General features: G+C 36.3%; 9 protein-coding genes across 9 annotated transcripts; 4 read left to right on the top strand and 5 right to left on the bottom strand.

The window, feature by feature from the left end:
- Positions 1 to 47: 47 nt before the first annotated feature.
- Positions 48 to 2,192, bottom strand: C9374_009294 (uncharacterized protein; the record flags this gene model as incomplete). The annotated part of the gene is made up of 1 exon (XM_044699465.1): positions 48 to 2,192. The coding sequence occupies one exon, from the start codon at positions 2,190 to 2,192 to the stop codon at positions 48 to 50; it is 2,145 nt and encodes a 714-aa protein (XP_044544645.1).
- A 1,109-nt stretch (positions 2,193 to 3,301) lies between these two features.
- On the top strand, positions 3,302 to 3,646 carry C9374_009295 (uncharacterized protein; the record flags this gene model as incomplete). The annotated part of the gene is made up of 1 exon (XM_044699466.1): positions 3,302 to 3,646. One exon carries the CDS (start codon positions 3,302 to 3,304, stop codon positions 3,644 to 3,646), a length of 345 nt encoding a protein of 114 aa, XP_044544646.1.
- Positions 3,647 to 4,364: 718 nt separating this feature from the next.
- C9374_009296 (Peroxin 11b (Pex11b), putative) lies at positions 4,365 to 5,381 on the top strand (the record flags this gene model as incomplete). Its single annotated transcript, XM_044699467.1, has 1 exon — positions 4,365 to 5,381. One exon carries the CDS (start codon positions 4,365 to 4,367, stop codon positions 5,379 to 5,381), a length of 1,017 nt encoding a protein of 338 aa, XP_044544647.1.
- A 179-nt stretch (positions 5,382 to 5,560) lies between these two features.
- C9374_009297 (uncharacterized protein) lies at positions 5,561 to 6,782 on the bottom strand (the record flags this gene model as incomplete). The annotated part of the gene is made up of 3 exons (XM_044699468.1): positions 5,561 to 5,872; positions 5,965 to 5,985; positions 6,078 to 6,782. The coding sequence occupies 3 exons, from the start codon at positions 6,780 to 6,782 to the stop codon at positions 5,561 to 5,563; spliced, it is 1,038 nt and encodes a 345-aa protein (XP_044544648.1).
- A 453-nt stretch (positions 6,783 to 7,235) lies between these two features.
- On the top strand, positions 7,236 to 8,253 carry C9374_009298 (uncharacterized protein; the record flags this gene model as incomplete). Its single annotated transcript, XM_044699469.1, has 2 exons — positions 7,236 to 7,290; positions 7,343 to 8,253. The coding sequence occupies 2 exons, from the start codon at positions 7,236 to 7,238 to the stop codon at positions 8,251 to 8,253; spliced, it is 966 nt and encodes a 321-aa protein (XP_044544649.1).
- A 109-nt stretch (positions 8,254 to 8,362) lies between these two features.
- On the bottom strand, positions 8,363 to 9,301 carry C9374_009299 (uncharacterized protein; the record flags this gene model as incomplete). Its single annotated transcript, XM_044699470.1, has 1 exon — positions 8,363 to 9,301. The coding sequence occupies one exon, from the start codon at positions 9,299 to 9,301 to the stop codon at positions 8,363 to 8,365; it is 939 nt and encodes a 312-aa protein (XP_044544650.1).
- A 240-nt stretch (positions 9,302 to 9,541) lies between these two features.
- C9374_009300 (uncharacterized protein) lies at positions 9,542 to 10,756 on the bottom strand (the record flags this gene model as incomplete). The annotated part of the gene is made up of 1 exon (XM_044699473.1): positions 9,542 to 10,756. The coding sequence occupies one exon, from the start codon at positions 10,754 to 10,756 to the stop codon at positions 9,542 to 9,544; it is 1,215 nt and encodes a 404-aa protein (XP_044544651.1).
- An 862-nt stretch (positions 10,757 to 11,618) lies between these two features.
- C9374_009301 (uncharacterized protein) lies at positions 11,619 to 12,081 on the top strand (the record flags this gene model as incomplete). The annotated part of the gene is made up of 2 exons (XM_044699474.1): positions 11,619 to 11,863; positions 11,958 to 12,081. The coding sequence occupies 2 exons, from the start codon at positions 11,619 to 11,621 to the stop codon at positions 12,079 to 12,081; spliced, it is 369 nt and encodes a 122-aa protein (XP_044544652.1).
- Positions 12,082 to 12,394: 313 nt separating this feature from the next.
- C9374_009302 (uncharacterized protein) lies at positions 12,395 to 15,091 on the bottom strand (the record flags this gene model as incomplete). Its single annotated transcript, XM_044699475.1, has 3 exons — positions 12,395 to 12,785; positions 12,873 to 13,284; positions 13,399 to 15,091. 3 exons carry the CDS (start codon positions 15,089 to 15,091, stop codon positions 12,395 to 12,397), a joined length of 2,496 nt encoding a protein of 831 aa, XP_044544653.1.
- Between the last annotated feature and the right edge of the window lie 424 nt (positions 15,092 to 15,515).

Genomic DNA, 15,515 nt, shown 5'->3' on the forward strand with positions numbered 1-15,515 from the left:
TGATATAGCGTGAAAGAATTCCCATGAATGGTAATTTATATGAACACTTATTGAGCGAGAATTCTCGATCTTGGATAAATATCATGATCTGCCGAATTGTCCTCGTCTTCTTCAATGACTTTCATTTTTGGATGTAGCATATTTGGTGACGGACAGTAATCATTGTCATCATCTTGTGCTTCCAAAATAGGAGTATGTTTTTGCATTACTGTAGATGGTGAGCAGTCACTGCTGTTACTAGTGGCTGGCAAGCACTCATCAAAATTCAGTCGTCTCACCACATTATACCCAGCTCGCTCCTGCGTTTTTGACCTCTTTTTCCTAACCAATGTTGGACTTTCCAAGTTGTCACAATTTCTAAAATCAACTTGTTGCAATTTGTCGCATTTGAAAACAGGGTTGTGTAAAAAGTGAGCTCCTGTAAATGAAATTTTCTTCAACGATTGTGATTCAATATGTGGATTCACCAAATTGTCACAAGTATTGAGCGACAACTCGGTCAATGAAGGACATGTCGTCACAATTTTGTTCAAATCATCATCTGAAATTTTAGTCCATCCCAAATTCAACTTCTTGAGTGATTGCTTGCTCAAATCCACAACTTTCACAGAAGAACAATTAAAACATCCATTAAGATCTAATTCTTCCAAATGATAGGACGTAATTTTTGGATTGAAAATCAGCTTGCATTTCTTTGCTGATAATTTGCTGATAGGAGGAGAGACCAATCCATTTTGATAATCCTCAATACTCACTCCTCTGTGATTGTTGGCATTGAAAATTCTTTCAAGAGACTTGTCATTCATTCTCGTATTGTTCATACTGAGATTTCTTAGAGATGGACAGTGACCAGATGGAATGGTTACTGCTTCCAAGTCACTACAAAGATCGAAATTCATGGTGTGGAGTGATTTACAAACTCCAACTGTGGGTTTTTTAAGTTGTTTACATCCTTCCAATGTCAAAACTTGAAGATGATCTAATCGTTGTTCGTGTGTCAATGACTTGAAACTTTCGTCATTAAATTGAGTGTAACTGAGATCTAAATCTACAAGTGCAGGGAATACAGTACACACTTGTTTGATCGGAAGATGAAATTTGGAAAAATTCTTACAACGTTCGAGTGATAACTGGACAAGTTCGCTCATTCGTTTTCCCATACATAAATGTGAGAAGTCATGCAATCCAAAGAGAGAAATGTGTTGTAAAGTACTTGCATTTCTTTCGATGAGATTGGATAAAAATCGATCATTCACACACGGAGTGCTCGTGATGGTTAAGTATTTGAGAAGGTGACAATCAATTTTGAGTCCTCCACAATATTCCTGAATGTTTCGACAGTCTCGAATCTCCAACTTTTTTAAATGACTGCAAACAGCCATTGGGAAGGTGATGTGAATGAATTTTAGTTCATTGCAGTGAATGAGAGACAAGGATTCTAAATGGGAAAATTTGTTAAGGATCAAGGAAAGTGCTTCACCAGTGAGAGCTTTAGAAAATTCAATACTTAAATGAGTCAGCTTGGAAAATGGTTCAAGAATGCGTACGAGAGGATTTTGATTAAGAATTAGTTCATTCTTGAAGACATCTGACAAGCTTGTTAAACTGGATGAAGATGTTGATGAAGGAACTTGTGTTGATTGCTTCATTCTTCTCAAGCTTGACATTCTAGAGGCATATGATAGAGATCTTGATTGGGAATGAGATGTCACCACACTCTGTGACAAGGCATTGGAGGTTGTTGATGGCGAAGGAGTGACATATGGCATCATCAGCCACTTGTCATCTTCCGAGTAAGCATTCCTTGTCATTGTTTGTTGAGCCATTATGGACTCCTTGGATGCTTCAATTCCTATTAGCTTTAAGGAAGTAATCGATTGGTAAATACAATCATTGAGAGGCTTGCAAATGAAAACATGTTGTGTCAACTTTTCATGCGTGCTTAAAAAGGAAAATATTTCAGTCCAAACATCCTTTGGTAATGCTACAACGAGATTGAAAGTTCTTTTAGCGTGTCCATCTTCTTCCTCATGTTGCAAAATTGTGTCATCATGTAACAACTTGTTGGTGAATCTTAAATGAGGAAAATGATGTTTAACCGATAAAGACGACGATGACGACGACGAAGGAGAGGAGGACCAGGAAATCCATTCATTAGATTCTTCTTCATCAAATTCAAATAATTTAAACATGTTGTGTGCGAGAGTTAACAGAAGGCAATGATGAACGTATACAAAATTGTAAAAAGTAGTAATCGAGGACGTGTCGTTGAATCGAAGGCTTAATCGTTCTTTGGATTGTAATGGTACAAGACTATAGAATGTAAGAAGAAGGTAGTAGTAGTAGCCTTGTTTTTTTTTCTTGATGTGAATGAAAATACAAGAAGGGCACTTTTGTGATGAAAAGTGTTGAAAAAGTACAAAATGAAAGATTGTAATACAATTGGCGGTAAAATTGAGAAATTGACACAATGAGTAGGATGGCAGATAGATGTTGAATAGAATGATATACAATGTTGTTGTTGATGAATGTTGTTTGATGATCCAATAAAATAATAGAGAAGAGATCAATAATTTACAAATAAATAGGTGAGGATGAAAATGTACAAGGATATAGGGATCTAGTAGGATCTAGTGAGAATCTTATTTACAAGGGTGTTAGATGGTTGAAACAAGTGTGAAAAAATCTATGCGAAAGAGATGGTCCTGCCAGATGCCAAAATCTCCAACTCTGATGTAACGGTTTTTTTTTTGATGCTAAGGTGAAAAGGACGTACTCATCCCATGTCATTATGATCAAAATTAGAAAAACCGTTACGAAATTGTTCCTAATTTGTTGTGCTTTCACTTTTTTTAAGGTTGTCTCGATTCGTTTTGACTGCAATTCAGCAGAAAGAAATGTATTTCGCTCAATTCCTTTCTCAAGCTTTACTTTTTCAATTGTAAAGCTCTTTTGGTTCTCTTGATCTTTATTTTTGGATCAAAAAATGAATGAAGCAAATACAGCCAACAACACTACTGAAAGTGTGCCAGACAATTCCGAAGATTACTCTGTTCTTGATTATTTTGAACCATACAATTCATATCCGACATGGGAAAATATTTTAGATACAACGAGTAAACTTTTTGGTGAGAACATACGAAAGAATTTAGAGCATGACCAAGTATTACAGACACTTTACGAAAAAATAATAACGGGCAATATTGATCCGCAAAACGAAAATACAAATCAATAATATTTAACGTTTTTAAGGGGAGATCTTTGTTTACAAGTTCAGCAATTAAAAAAATAACCAACGACCATGTTTGATGATTCTCCTCCATCTGGATGTACACCAGAAGAAATTGAACAATGGTATGATGCTGTTCGACAGAGTCGATGTTTTTGGACTTATGAATTAGTTCCTCCTCCTACTTCAACCCCTACGACAACTAATCAACCATTTACTACAACTGCAACAACAACAACAACAACAACAGAAAATACAAGAACAGGATTGAAATGTGGTGAATGCTTGATGAAGGAACAAATTGAAAAGTTAGCCTCACATGAATGTAAAGTGTGTGGAAACAACAAGTATTTGTGCTCTTATCATGCAGAAGTGCATACACTCAAAACAGGACATCAGACCAGTGTAATGGAGTAATGGTTTCATGTTGATCCAGAAAAGTTCAAATGAGGACTGGAAAATCCACGATCCTTGCACTTATAAAAACCTACTTGAAGAGGCATGAGGACAATATTAGATGGTTTCACATGCATGTAACAAAGAGTATGTATACATTCAACGGTTGGAAACCGTTGATGTGGGCTTGTGACAGCGGTCATGTACCTGTTGTAAACTATTTACTTAGTGTTCTGATAGAAAGAGGAACTGGAAAATCCACGATTCATCATGGTAATGCTGGCTTGGATGTTCCTGGCTTGCACAATGTTTAAAAATTGCAAAAAACGCAAGAGTTCTTCCAATTCTTTCGAAATATTGAGAAAAATCATAAAAGTCAATTAAATGTTGCAAAGAATTTCATCCATGTGATTATTTGCAATCAGTGCGCTGTTGGTAAACAATATTGGGAAAGAAGTACCACAAATTTTACATTCACGTTCGAACCTTGAAAACGAACTGTCATCACTGTTAATCGTTGAGTTTTATCATTCAGTTGGAAACGTTCAGTTGAACCATCATAACGTTGTGAACAAGAAAAAAACGCATAAAAGTGTCATCTTCTCTCGGAAAATTAACAATACCATCTTTCAAGAAGAAGAAAGACAACGACAACAACAACCACTAATTCTCACAAGTATTCAATTCCGAATCTTCAAATTCTCATTGAAATATTTCAAAAAAACATTTCATCATCATCATGGATCATCCAATTTATATTTTTCTCTCCCAATTTGTAAAAATCATGGATACATTATCGGGAAGGGATCGGGTAACCAAGATCCTTCAATATGGAGCCAAAGTTGTGTCGTATGGAATTGAAACTCGAAGACAATTAGTTCTCAAACATTTATTTTCATCCTCTTCCGATTCAACAACATCTCTGATTCATCATGAAGCCTTTGATTTGGAAAAAACCAAAACATTCTATACTCAAGCCTTGAAGAGAACTTCAAATTTTGAATCTTCCATTTCTGACGCTCGGAAAGTTTTTCGGTTTTTTAAATCCATTGGTAGTCTTTTGGATGTTTATAAATTTGTCATTAATTTATATCAATTACATTGGAAAAAAGGAACGAATAATGAAAAATTGGGAGAAAAAAGACCAAATTTAAGATGGATTGATTTTGTGAGAGTTTCTCAAAAATTCCTTCTTTCCATTTATATTTTGTATGATCATGCGAGTTGGGCAGCTAAGGCTGGATTGTTTTATGACGTCACAGAACTCAATGCTGTACATGTATGGCAGAAATTATTTAACAACTCACGAGCCAAGCATTATTCAGAGACATCTTGTAAAATGTGGTTTATTGGAACGTTGCTCATGTTAATTTCAGATGTATATGACTTTTTTGATACTTTTAATGAAGAAATACGGTGTTTGAGAGAAAAAGCTGATTGTATGAGGGATTTACCTGAAGGATTTTTGAATTTGAGTGATTTTCTGGTAGAGCCCTCCAATGCTGCGGCTGTTCCAACTCCAAGCAATCCAATCAAAAATTCAAGACTCTCAAGTATTGATGCTAAATTGAAAGAGATTAGTGACAGAAAATCTCAAATTGTTAGAAATATTATTAAGAACACTTCTGATTTATTAGTGGCTGGTAATGGTGGTTACAAGGTTTGGTCTCTCAACAACGCTGTGGTTGGTATTAGTGGATGTGTGAGTGCCGTTGTTGGTTTGTATGAAACTTGGCCCGCCCCTCCATCCAAGTAGATGAACTCGATTCATGTTTTCGAACTGTATGTGTGAAAAGAAACTAATGGCGTTCCAAAAGTGTCATGTTTTGGCAACAACATGCTTATAGAAGCTATAGAGCTTCTCAGTGCTGGATGGCAAGACACAACGACACAATATACACAAAAGATACAACAACATTATTGAGAACAAATTCTTTACTTTCTGGTCTTGTTAGCCCATGCCAATACTTGTTTTGCATTTCGATAAACAGGCATATCGACCATTCTGCCATTCACTTGACAACTGCCACGATTGTTTTCTTTTGCTGCTTTTTCATAAGCCTCTACAATTATTGTTGCTTCTTCAATTTCATGTGATGAGGGCCCAAACACTTGATTGAGCACTGGAATTTGGCTAGGATGAATTGCAAATTTTCCTTTCATGCCCATGTTTTTCACTGCCATGGATTCTTCTTTCAGACCATCCAAGTTTTTGAAATTTACATTGGGTGTATCAAATGATGGAATCTACAATGGTCATAATGTCCACAAAAATGTCACATACAAATGTTCATATGACTAAATGAATACAAATGAAAGCACAAGAATTAAAAACTTACACCTGCCGCTCTTGCTGCAACCTTTTTCACAAAATTTAGCACGTGAGTAAAAGAACGAGCAATTGACAAAATCAACAATTCTCAAATTTCACAACCATATCACGACTACTTACTGCAACAGCAGATCTTGCAAATGTCAATTCCTTTTCAACCACTTGAGTTGTATCTCTTGTAAATCCAAGATCGTGTGCATAATCGTCTCCACCAAATGCAACTCCAATCGTTCTTTGAGGTAAACAGCTACAAATTTGATAAGCATGTACCAATCCTATTGCCGATTCTATGGATGGAATAATTCTAAATGTATATTGTGGTACATTTAATTTGTTCTCAATTCTTGTCAACAGCTGATCTATATCAAAAACATCAGCAATGGAGGAGGTCTTTCCTACATTAATTGCGGATACAACTCCTGGAATTGCCACAGCTTCACAATCGCTTTCAAGAAATTCCCATTCCCTATTCACGCGAGGAATAATATGCATTCTATATTCGGAAACTAAATCTGGTGTAAAAGTCGATAAGAGAAAATCTCTCACGATTTTTCTTGCTTCTTCTTTCTGATGATATGGAACAGAATCTTCCAAATCGGGAACAAACACATCAGGCCGTTCCTTCATGGAATGAATTTTGTTCAACATTTTCTCACTATTACCAGGAATATACAACAGGGATCTCATTATATCCAAATTTGTTGATTCTTGATAATTCGTCGGCTTGGAAGAAAATGATCGGATCATACCAACATGCTGCTTCAATAGAGCAAATTTCGGATTGGAATTAAGAATTGCGTTGATTTTGATCAGCTTTTGATTCATTTTTTTTTTATGTTAGGACATCCTATTGAAGAAGAATTTCCCGACCACTGCTAAATCTCGAGATTGAATCGATGAACCAATATGTATTGGTAAAATTCACATGAGTAAATTCTTTGAATATTGCGATTGAGCAATAGAGTGAGGAACCTCTCAGATAGAACTGAGTATTTTGTTGCAAGTTAGCTCGGGTCACATTTACAGTCAAGGTGAAGCTACATCTTATTAAGAAGACTATTCAAAGTATAAGTAAATAAGGACACTGAGAACATTAAGGTCGAAAATATTTGCTCGTTTAAATTACTAATATTTCGAATCCAATCTCTACGAAGGATCAGATGCCTTCGATAGAATTCGTGTACATTTAACCTCATTAAATTTCGGATTGGCAATTGTTGATCCGTCATATATGTTCGTTAAAAAGAAAAAAGAAACGTTCAACAAGCAAGATAAAAAATGGGTGTGAATTGTGCTGTGCGAATGTGCAATATACAAATGTTGGAAGACGCAGGTTCGTACATTTATTTACTACTACAATTTTCAAACATGGTTGCATTATATAGTTAGGAAACGATTGGAATTGGCCCAATCAAAACATCCTGTGGTTGCAGATCAAAAAAACGAGGAAAAGGTTGAGAAGGAAGATGATGAGGTTAAGATGGAAAAATTCGATTGGAAGCTTTTTGTGTTGGAACAAAAGCCTAAACACTTTATCGATTGTCTCCGGTTCAGAGCTGTGCATTTGTATTGTGAGTTGGCTGAAAAATTGAAACTGGGGCACTGTTGGTCCAATGAAAACGAATTTAAAAACTTTTTTACCTCTCTGTATTTGTTTGAGCAAGATTTAGCTAAGGAATATGTGGCAAAGAACGGCACTACATCCGCAGTACCAGTAACGACGGAAAATTTGAGATATCCCAATTTATTGTCAGTATGTCGCGTTTACAATGAGAATAAGAGTGTTTTTGGTATGGGATTTGTTCATCCCTCTCGTTTGGCACAGCTTAGTGAAAGATTGGATCACTGTAGTTACATTCCATCAACTGTTTTGCAAGAAGCCTTCATGCAAGATTACAAAGACAAGTATTTGAAAAACTTGAAGAAGGGAAGAAAATCTGAACGTATGACTTTCGAAGAATGGGTTTTTGATGAATACGATTATATTTCATTTTTCTTTGATATTGCGTTAAGGTACAATGATCCGGCATCGTTTTGCATGCTTCTTCCAAAGACACCGATTGATAACTCACAACCTACTGTCAAACTATTTGAAAAGCTTGATGTTAACTTTTCAGATTTGGCAGATGAATACTGGTTCACAATTATGGAGTTTATAGAAGATCCTTTCACTTTGGTACGATTCGCCAAGGGCAATACAGTCCTGTTTCGTATATTTACAGAAAGAAAGGATGCTTTGTTCCGTAACTTCCAGCATCTTAAGGCAGATATTGGTCTTTTCTGTTACTTGTATTAAGATTTGACTCATGTGTTGCACCATAATAATACATTTGCGGGAGATTGTTTCTGATAAATTATTTGTTGAATACTGACACTAATGGTCGTGAGGAGTCTGAAAACACCTGCTACCTCAGACTGTCACATGTTATCAATTCTACAGTCTTGGGTTTGAACATCTTTTTCATGAATTGATCTTCACCTTCTGAATAGGACGATAATGCTTTTTCTTTTTTCGTCGTTGATAACCCCACAGACGACGAGTTGGAAGAATTTGTAGACGTCGAATAATATTCCATTAATAATTTTTCACACAATTCTTTAAGCTGACTCATGAATAATCTTCTTCTTTCCAATTTCACGCCGTCACACACAGCTCCAATGATTTCAATATCATCCAATGTAATTTTCATGTCGCTATCGCTTAAATTATGACTCGTCGACTCAATCCAATTTCCTTGATCATTCAAACTTTTTGATCTCTTCAAAGTCACCACATCAATATGAATGGTTGACTCCTCATCATTGGGATGCATGAAATGAAACTCTTCAACTCGTACATTCTCGGTTTGATCCATCACTGATAATCTTGAAGAAGCATGATCCATCATACTCTCATCGGAGAGATTATTAGTTGATTCTGAATCATGATTTTGACGAACTTGTTGATTCGTATTATTCATATTATCCACACTATTCGCTTTGGAATATTTTCTCATCAAATGCTCCTTGTCTTCTTCTTGTCCTAAATACGGCAATACAGAATTTTCAATTAATTTCATAAAGGGATACTTTTCTTCCCGATGTTTACAAGAAGCGGCTGCTTCTTTACTTTCACTCATCATCCACTCTTCCCATAAATCAATTTCTAATATCGGAGTAAATTTGTTGAGTGATCGTTTTCTATAAAGAGCTACAAAAATGTAATGATTTTTCGCAAACACATGTTGCAGAGAAGGTAATCGATAGAGTTTTCTATTGGAGGACAAGAATTCATCTTCTCCACCGCTAAAGATGGAAGAATCCGTTGATCGGGATTGAAGAGCTGGCATGAGAGTGTTGCCCATTTTTCTTGTTGTGTTTTGGTTGTAATCATCATTGTGATGATCGTTTATGGATGATGACTATGGATTTTATGGTCATGACCTGCTCAGCAAGCAGCATGGTTTCTTTACTTGTTGTTGTTGTTGTTGTTGGATGGATACAAGATTTAAAAACAAATGAACACAAAATGATTCAAATTCAATGCAGAGAATGCTCTCACACTTGTTTAAGGAAATTCAAACCATTCAGGAATTTTAGGGATCTCAAAGTTCGTCATGGATCTTGGAGAAGAAGGTTTCAATCGATAGCAAATCCTTGGAGCGTTCCTCGCTGGGGCTTTCATCCCACTCACTTTCGATCAAATTTGATTCAGTTGGAGAGGTGAATTCATCCACAAGGCTTGGGTTTGACAACACTTGTCCGTTTTGGGTGTAATATTGATGAAGGAAACTATTACCATTACGACGATCAGTTTCGTCGGTCATGACATTGTCCGATTCTTCTTCTTCTTCTTGCTGATCTGTATTGGCACTTGACGGATCTGTATTGGTTTGTAAAAGACCCCCAGTACCAACAGCCATGTTTGTATCAAGTAAGTAAGCTTCTATCTCATTCACGAGAGGGTATGTTGTTGCCAACTTCTGTGGAGCTTCCAATTGTTCCTGATCAACATTGAGATTTTCACTTGTTGGAGCTACGGTCGGGAAAGGGAATTCGGGATTTAACTCGAACGGAGCATTTGCTGCTTGATTGGTTGTCGAACTTGTTGATGTTGTTGGTGTTATTGGTGTTGGGGATGAAATGCATGTAATGTATTCATGAATCTTTGTCAAATCACTGTAAGACATCTTCTCAATCTTGTCCTGCAAGTCAACACGAGACATTTCCTGAGCCATACCCTTCAATACCTCTTCAGAAGGTCTTGACACTGCACTCAACTTGAGTTTCCTATCAATCTCTGGTTTTGACGGAGCGTGAGTCGCATGTACAGATCTTGTGAATAAAACGTAATCAGTTCCCAATATATAGGCCTCAGTAAAGTTTTCAGAAATGGTTTGTTTGATCAAGTCACATGGAAATTCAAATTCCAATGACGTTTTGGATCTCTGTGATGAGCTTGAATTAAGACATGCTGTGATTTTACACATGGAACCATCATCGTTTTGAATTCGACAGAGAAAGACATTAGAATCATGAATCTTGTTGGCAGGAAAGGTTGTTGTCGTCGTCATCGAATGAGAAGGTTGTGTTCTTCGGGACCACAAGTCTTGCGGAATTTTAATCTTCATGTTATTTCGTCCATACTTTTTAATTATCTTTTGTTTCTTCTCATAGATGGCATTGGTTTCAATTTCAGTTTCGAATTGAAAATGTAATTGAACGGTTTCTCGATGGTACTTGTAGAGAAGGACCTTCTCTGGAGTAAGTAAAATTTTCTTCTTTTTTGTCTTTATTTTGGGAGTCTTTTCTCGTGGCATGTTGTTGTTGTAGCAAAGAAAAGAAGGAATGAGAATAAAAACGCACAGTGTCTCGTCCAAAGGACGATCGATCTCAAAATAGCAATGAGTCAGACACCAACAGGGCAACACGTGTGTGAATTTTTGTGAAAATGTATTTTTTTTTGGGATGGTTCGTCAAATTCAATTCTAAGAATACGAATTTTATGTGAGACAACAAGACGAAAGCATTTGATATTTGAAAGATTCACAGAATGAGATTGAACGTGAACAAATTAACTTGGAACAAGGTTACAAGATAGTTGTACCCTTTTTTGTTTGAAATCAAAACAGCTGGAGTTTAGACCAAGAAGAGTACTTTGAAAGAGCAGAAACAGTATACCCTACGTCATTATTCTAAAAGAATTTTCAAACTCGCTCGATGAAGAAGTCCAAAACAAGAATGCAAGGTTAGTGTACCTGTTCTTTGACAACAACGACATTTCAAAAGTAATCATCCGTTTTACATAAGGATGGAAACGTTTCACTGAATATCGCGACCAATTTCATTTGCTCGCATTGTAAAATCATCCCTCGCCAATCATTTACCACTAATCTCACAAGTTCGAAACAACATGACTCTCTCTGAACCTTTATCCGGAAGCGGTGGAGTCGATCATCCTTCACAACAACAACATCTCTCAACTCGTCAAAAACTTTGGCGTGCCCTCAAAAAACTCAACTCATGGACTTTGGGAAATCGTCGTTTGCGCATGTACTTGTTGAGTGTTTTCAAAATTGTGGTCATTTCCTTCGTTCAAGTCAATGACTTGTTGGGAATTACCACATACCATCTCTCGGTTGAGGAATTTGATGTTCAATTAGCTCTGAAAATTACATTGTAATGGTCATGATTGCAGTGAGAAGAAAGAAACCACTCACAATTTGGATCAATTGGGTTGAGAGTATTATTTTCTTTATTTTTGTCTTGTATTCGATTGGAACTGCTATTATTCATGTGGTGTATTTGAGTCGAGAGTATGCTTATAATTATAAGAAACGACAAAAGGATCCTTCTTATTTTGCAAACAAGTCTGCAAGTTTGGAGGAACATTTTGCAGTTGAAATTTTGGAAATTTTTGTGCAATTGTATGTGATTTTCTAGTCACTACACTCATGCCAGTATGAACTATTTCACATATTGTTTGAATTTTTAAAAATTTTTGAATCAAATCCCAAATAGATCACAGTGTGAGCAGCATTGGAAAGGAAAATGGAAACTCTACCAATTGGTTAGTCATGAAGATGATGACGGTGGTTTGGAAGAAACAGATGATGATTATGCAGATTATAAGGCAGCTCATTAATGTGACTATTAGACAGCAGACAACATGGATATGACTCACATTGTGTGAGATTGATCATGTAATAAATGTTCATCATTAAAATTATTGTATACATATGAATTTGTAATGAATGGTATTTTTCACTTCATTGGATTGATCTCCGAGCACTTCAAAGTGATCAAGAAATTCGTCAAACAACCCCTAATAATTTCCAAAAGCAATGACTTGTATCAAGTTGGAATGAAATTTTGTTTCATTGCTCAATTAGGCACATCTCAAACCATTCAAGGTTGTTAAGAAAGGGTTATTTCATTAAGGGTTTGAATAAGATCTTTTACTTGGTGGTTATGGTAAGTCCACTTCCTTGAATTTTCACACCATTTCCAGTGGTTTCATCATAACCATAGGCAACTGTTTGAATGACTGAGGTACCGTCCGGTCTGTCAAATGTCATTACATGATAAAAATGTGTAATAATGCCAATTTGTCTAAATATTGGATTACCCCAATCAATAACGTCGCCATAATAATGAGCACCCCAACTTCCATCACCAGCATAAATAATGGCTTTTTCATCTTCTTTCAGTATAACACCTCCATTAGTTCCATAAATATTTCTTTCATAACTGTAATCATTGAGAGCTCCATCTTTGGAGCCAAGTGGATTCGCAGTTGCATCCATAACTTTTCCAAAACGTAATGGATACGTCTGTTTATAAGTATGACTAGAGAGTGTGTGAAATTTCGAGTCAATGAATTTCAATTTCAAATGTCAAAATAATTATGAAGGTCATGTCACTACAAAAACTTACACATGATTTTCCAAAACAAGTGTCACATTATACTTTAAAAATAAATGTTCCCACTTGTCTCTCATTTCCAATGTAATGGAACTCTTGGTCTTGGCCGATGTGTACATGCATTCATGAATGACTACAATTCGATTCTTGTACACCTTATCATTGTTCTTTGTTAAATTTGAGAAAAACCCAACAATGAAATCCACCTGTTGAGCTGGAGAATCATGAACCCATGAATCTAAAACCATCACGACAGTGTGATTGGAAAGATAATGGATATATTGAAGAGCTCTTGAATTTTGTGGATCCGCAACGATTAAGGGAACAGGAGCTGTCGTAGTTTCAATTTCGTGTGGAAATAGTCGAATGTAGTAGGCGTTTGTTACACGAGAAGAACGTTTGAAATTTCCAGCTTCATGATTTCCTATTAATTTTGTGAATTGTAATGTCCAATAAAAACGTTGGTTGGTTAAAACATTCAAACATTCCAGTAAGGATAAAAAACCATTAGAATCCTAAAAAATCATAAAATACCTACCAACAGCGGTCGCAATAGGTAATGTATACGTGTGTGAAATCGATGAAGAATAATCAATTTTCACAACCATATACTTGGCCCAATACTTGAACCATCGATCCCATCGAGGATAACAATAAGGACATCCATTTTCATATGAAATATCGCCTCCAACCATTGCAAAATAAGGACACGTTGTCACATTACTTCCCAAATTTGTCAGCACAGAGGCCAATTGAAATGTTGCTTCTTTCCAAGCAAAATCTCCACCATTCACAAAAGATACAACTCGATCTGAATTCGAGGATGCACTCGGAGCTGTTCTGAATTTATACACCATAGGATCTTCCATCAATGATGCTTGAGAAGAGGAATAATTTGGAACTCCAACAGCTGCACTTTTCATATAATACGAAGAGGATGGAGTTAAATTGAGTATATTGGCATAACATTGATATCGAGAGATCTCATTGATGACCTTATCTAGTTTGAAGCAACTTGCTTGAACTTTGCTTGAAGTATTTGAATTAAATTGGAAATCTAATTGAGGATTAAATGTTCCGTAATAAACGTAGGCATCGTCGAGACGAGTGGCAACTACTTGGAAATTTACAATCATTTGTGTGGAAATATCTCTCGAAATGGTCATGTATGTGAAACAAATTCCCTCTCTACAAATTTCATTGTCATTCTTTCGTGTGATAAAGGTAGAAACTTCAATAGGATCATAGGCCACACAAAAATCTGAAGAAACAACAGTTGTGACAATGAAAATGCCAAATGTCAAACAAAATAATAGAAACACCAAGAGACCGATCACTATGGGATGTTTCTTTACAATTGGTGAGGACAAGGACTCAAAATAGGTTCGACCCAATTCCTCAACGAACACAGTTGCAATTCCTTTGTTGTCAGAATTTGATTGTTGTGACGATGAAGAATTTGAAGTTTCCATTTGATGATTTTTTGAAGCATCATGGCTATGATTCAAATCCGATGAAACTCCTCCATTCTTTTCATCCATTTCCAAAGCAGTAGAAGTGGCATCTATTTTTTGAGCATTCACATTTTGTCTTTTCCTTAAATGGTAATGAGCTTTGACCTTTTTCACAGTTCGAAACAGACCTGCCATAAACACGCCTCCATCCAACATGACTGAATGAACCAACCAAAACAACATGACCAAACTCATTAACATGGCAGCACCAGCAAAATGAATCTTTGAAAAGGTCGATGCAAATAATATCAACAAACACAACAAGATACAAATGAGAAAGGAAGGAACCCATCCAGCACACACTTCCAAACACATGAATTTTGTCACATTCAAACATGTATCTTTCATGGACCGAGTTGAAGAAGAATGACATGTTCTCAAATTTTCTCGTTCTTGAGAAGACTCCTCTTGCAAAGCATTGGTCGAAGAGGATGCCTCCTGTCGTCGATCATGAGCCGTCGATTTGAAAATTCTTCGACGTCCCATCATGCAATAATAGAGCACTGAGAAGGTTTTCAATGGAAGCATGACACACACAAACAAGGCTAAAATAATCATTCCGACAATGAACGAAACCGAATAATAATGATCATCTAAATAGTGGTGCCAATAATGATCATGAATGATCTTGTCATTGTAGAAACGAGTGACGGTTTCTAGGAGAGAGGTACTGTCGGATTGATTGAAGAGACCGATGCTGTTATTAAATTGAGACATTTTTGTTGTGATAAATTGTTTGAGGAGGAGATGAGATGGATGCGAAATGAGGAGACAAGCGCTGTGTTATGAGAGAGGATGAGAGGGTGCGAAAGTTTCAACGAATCTTGATGAGAGAATCTCTGAAACGACAATCAACTTCTCTGTGTGTGTGTGGATGAGAAGATTATGAAGAGCACAAACCAAAGGACAACGAAATGAGAAGTGAAACCACAACGACGTCTGAGAGAGAATACTCGTGTGGTTGTTGTGATAAACGTTGTTGCCTCGAACACACTTTGTTTTTTATGAATGGAAATTGATGCTTTGACATATCGCACACAAAGCATAAATAAAGAAGGGTATTTAACTGTCATCATTGAGCCGTCGGTGATGTGGAGGCACTGTCCGCATGTCATTTACAGTAGACGAATTGTTGTTTAAT

Source organism: Naegleria lovaniensis (assembly GCF_003324165.1).
Source record: "Naegleria lovaniensis strain ATCC 30569 chromosome Unknown tig038, whole genome shotgun sequence".
NCBI classification, from domain to species: domain Eukaryota; phylum Heterolobosea; class Eutetramitea; order Acrasida; family Naegleriidae; genus Naegleria; species Naegleria lovaniensis.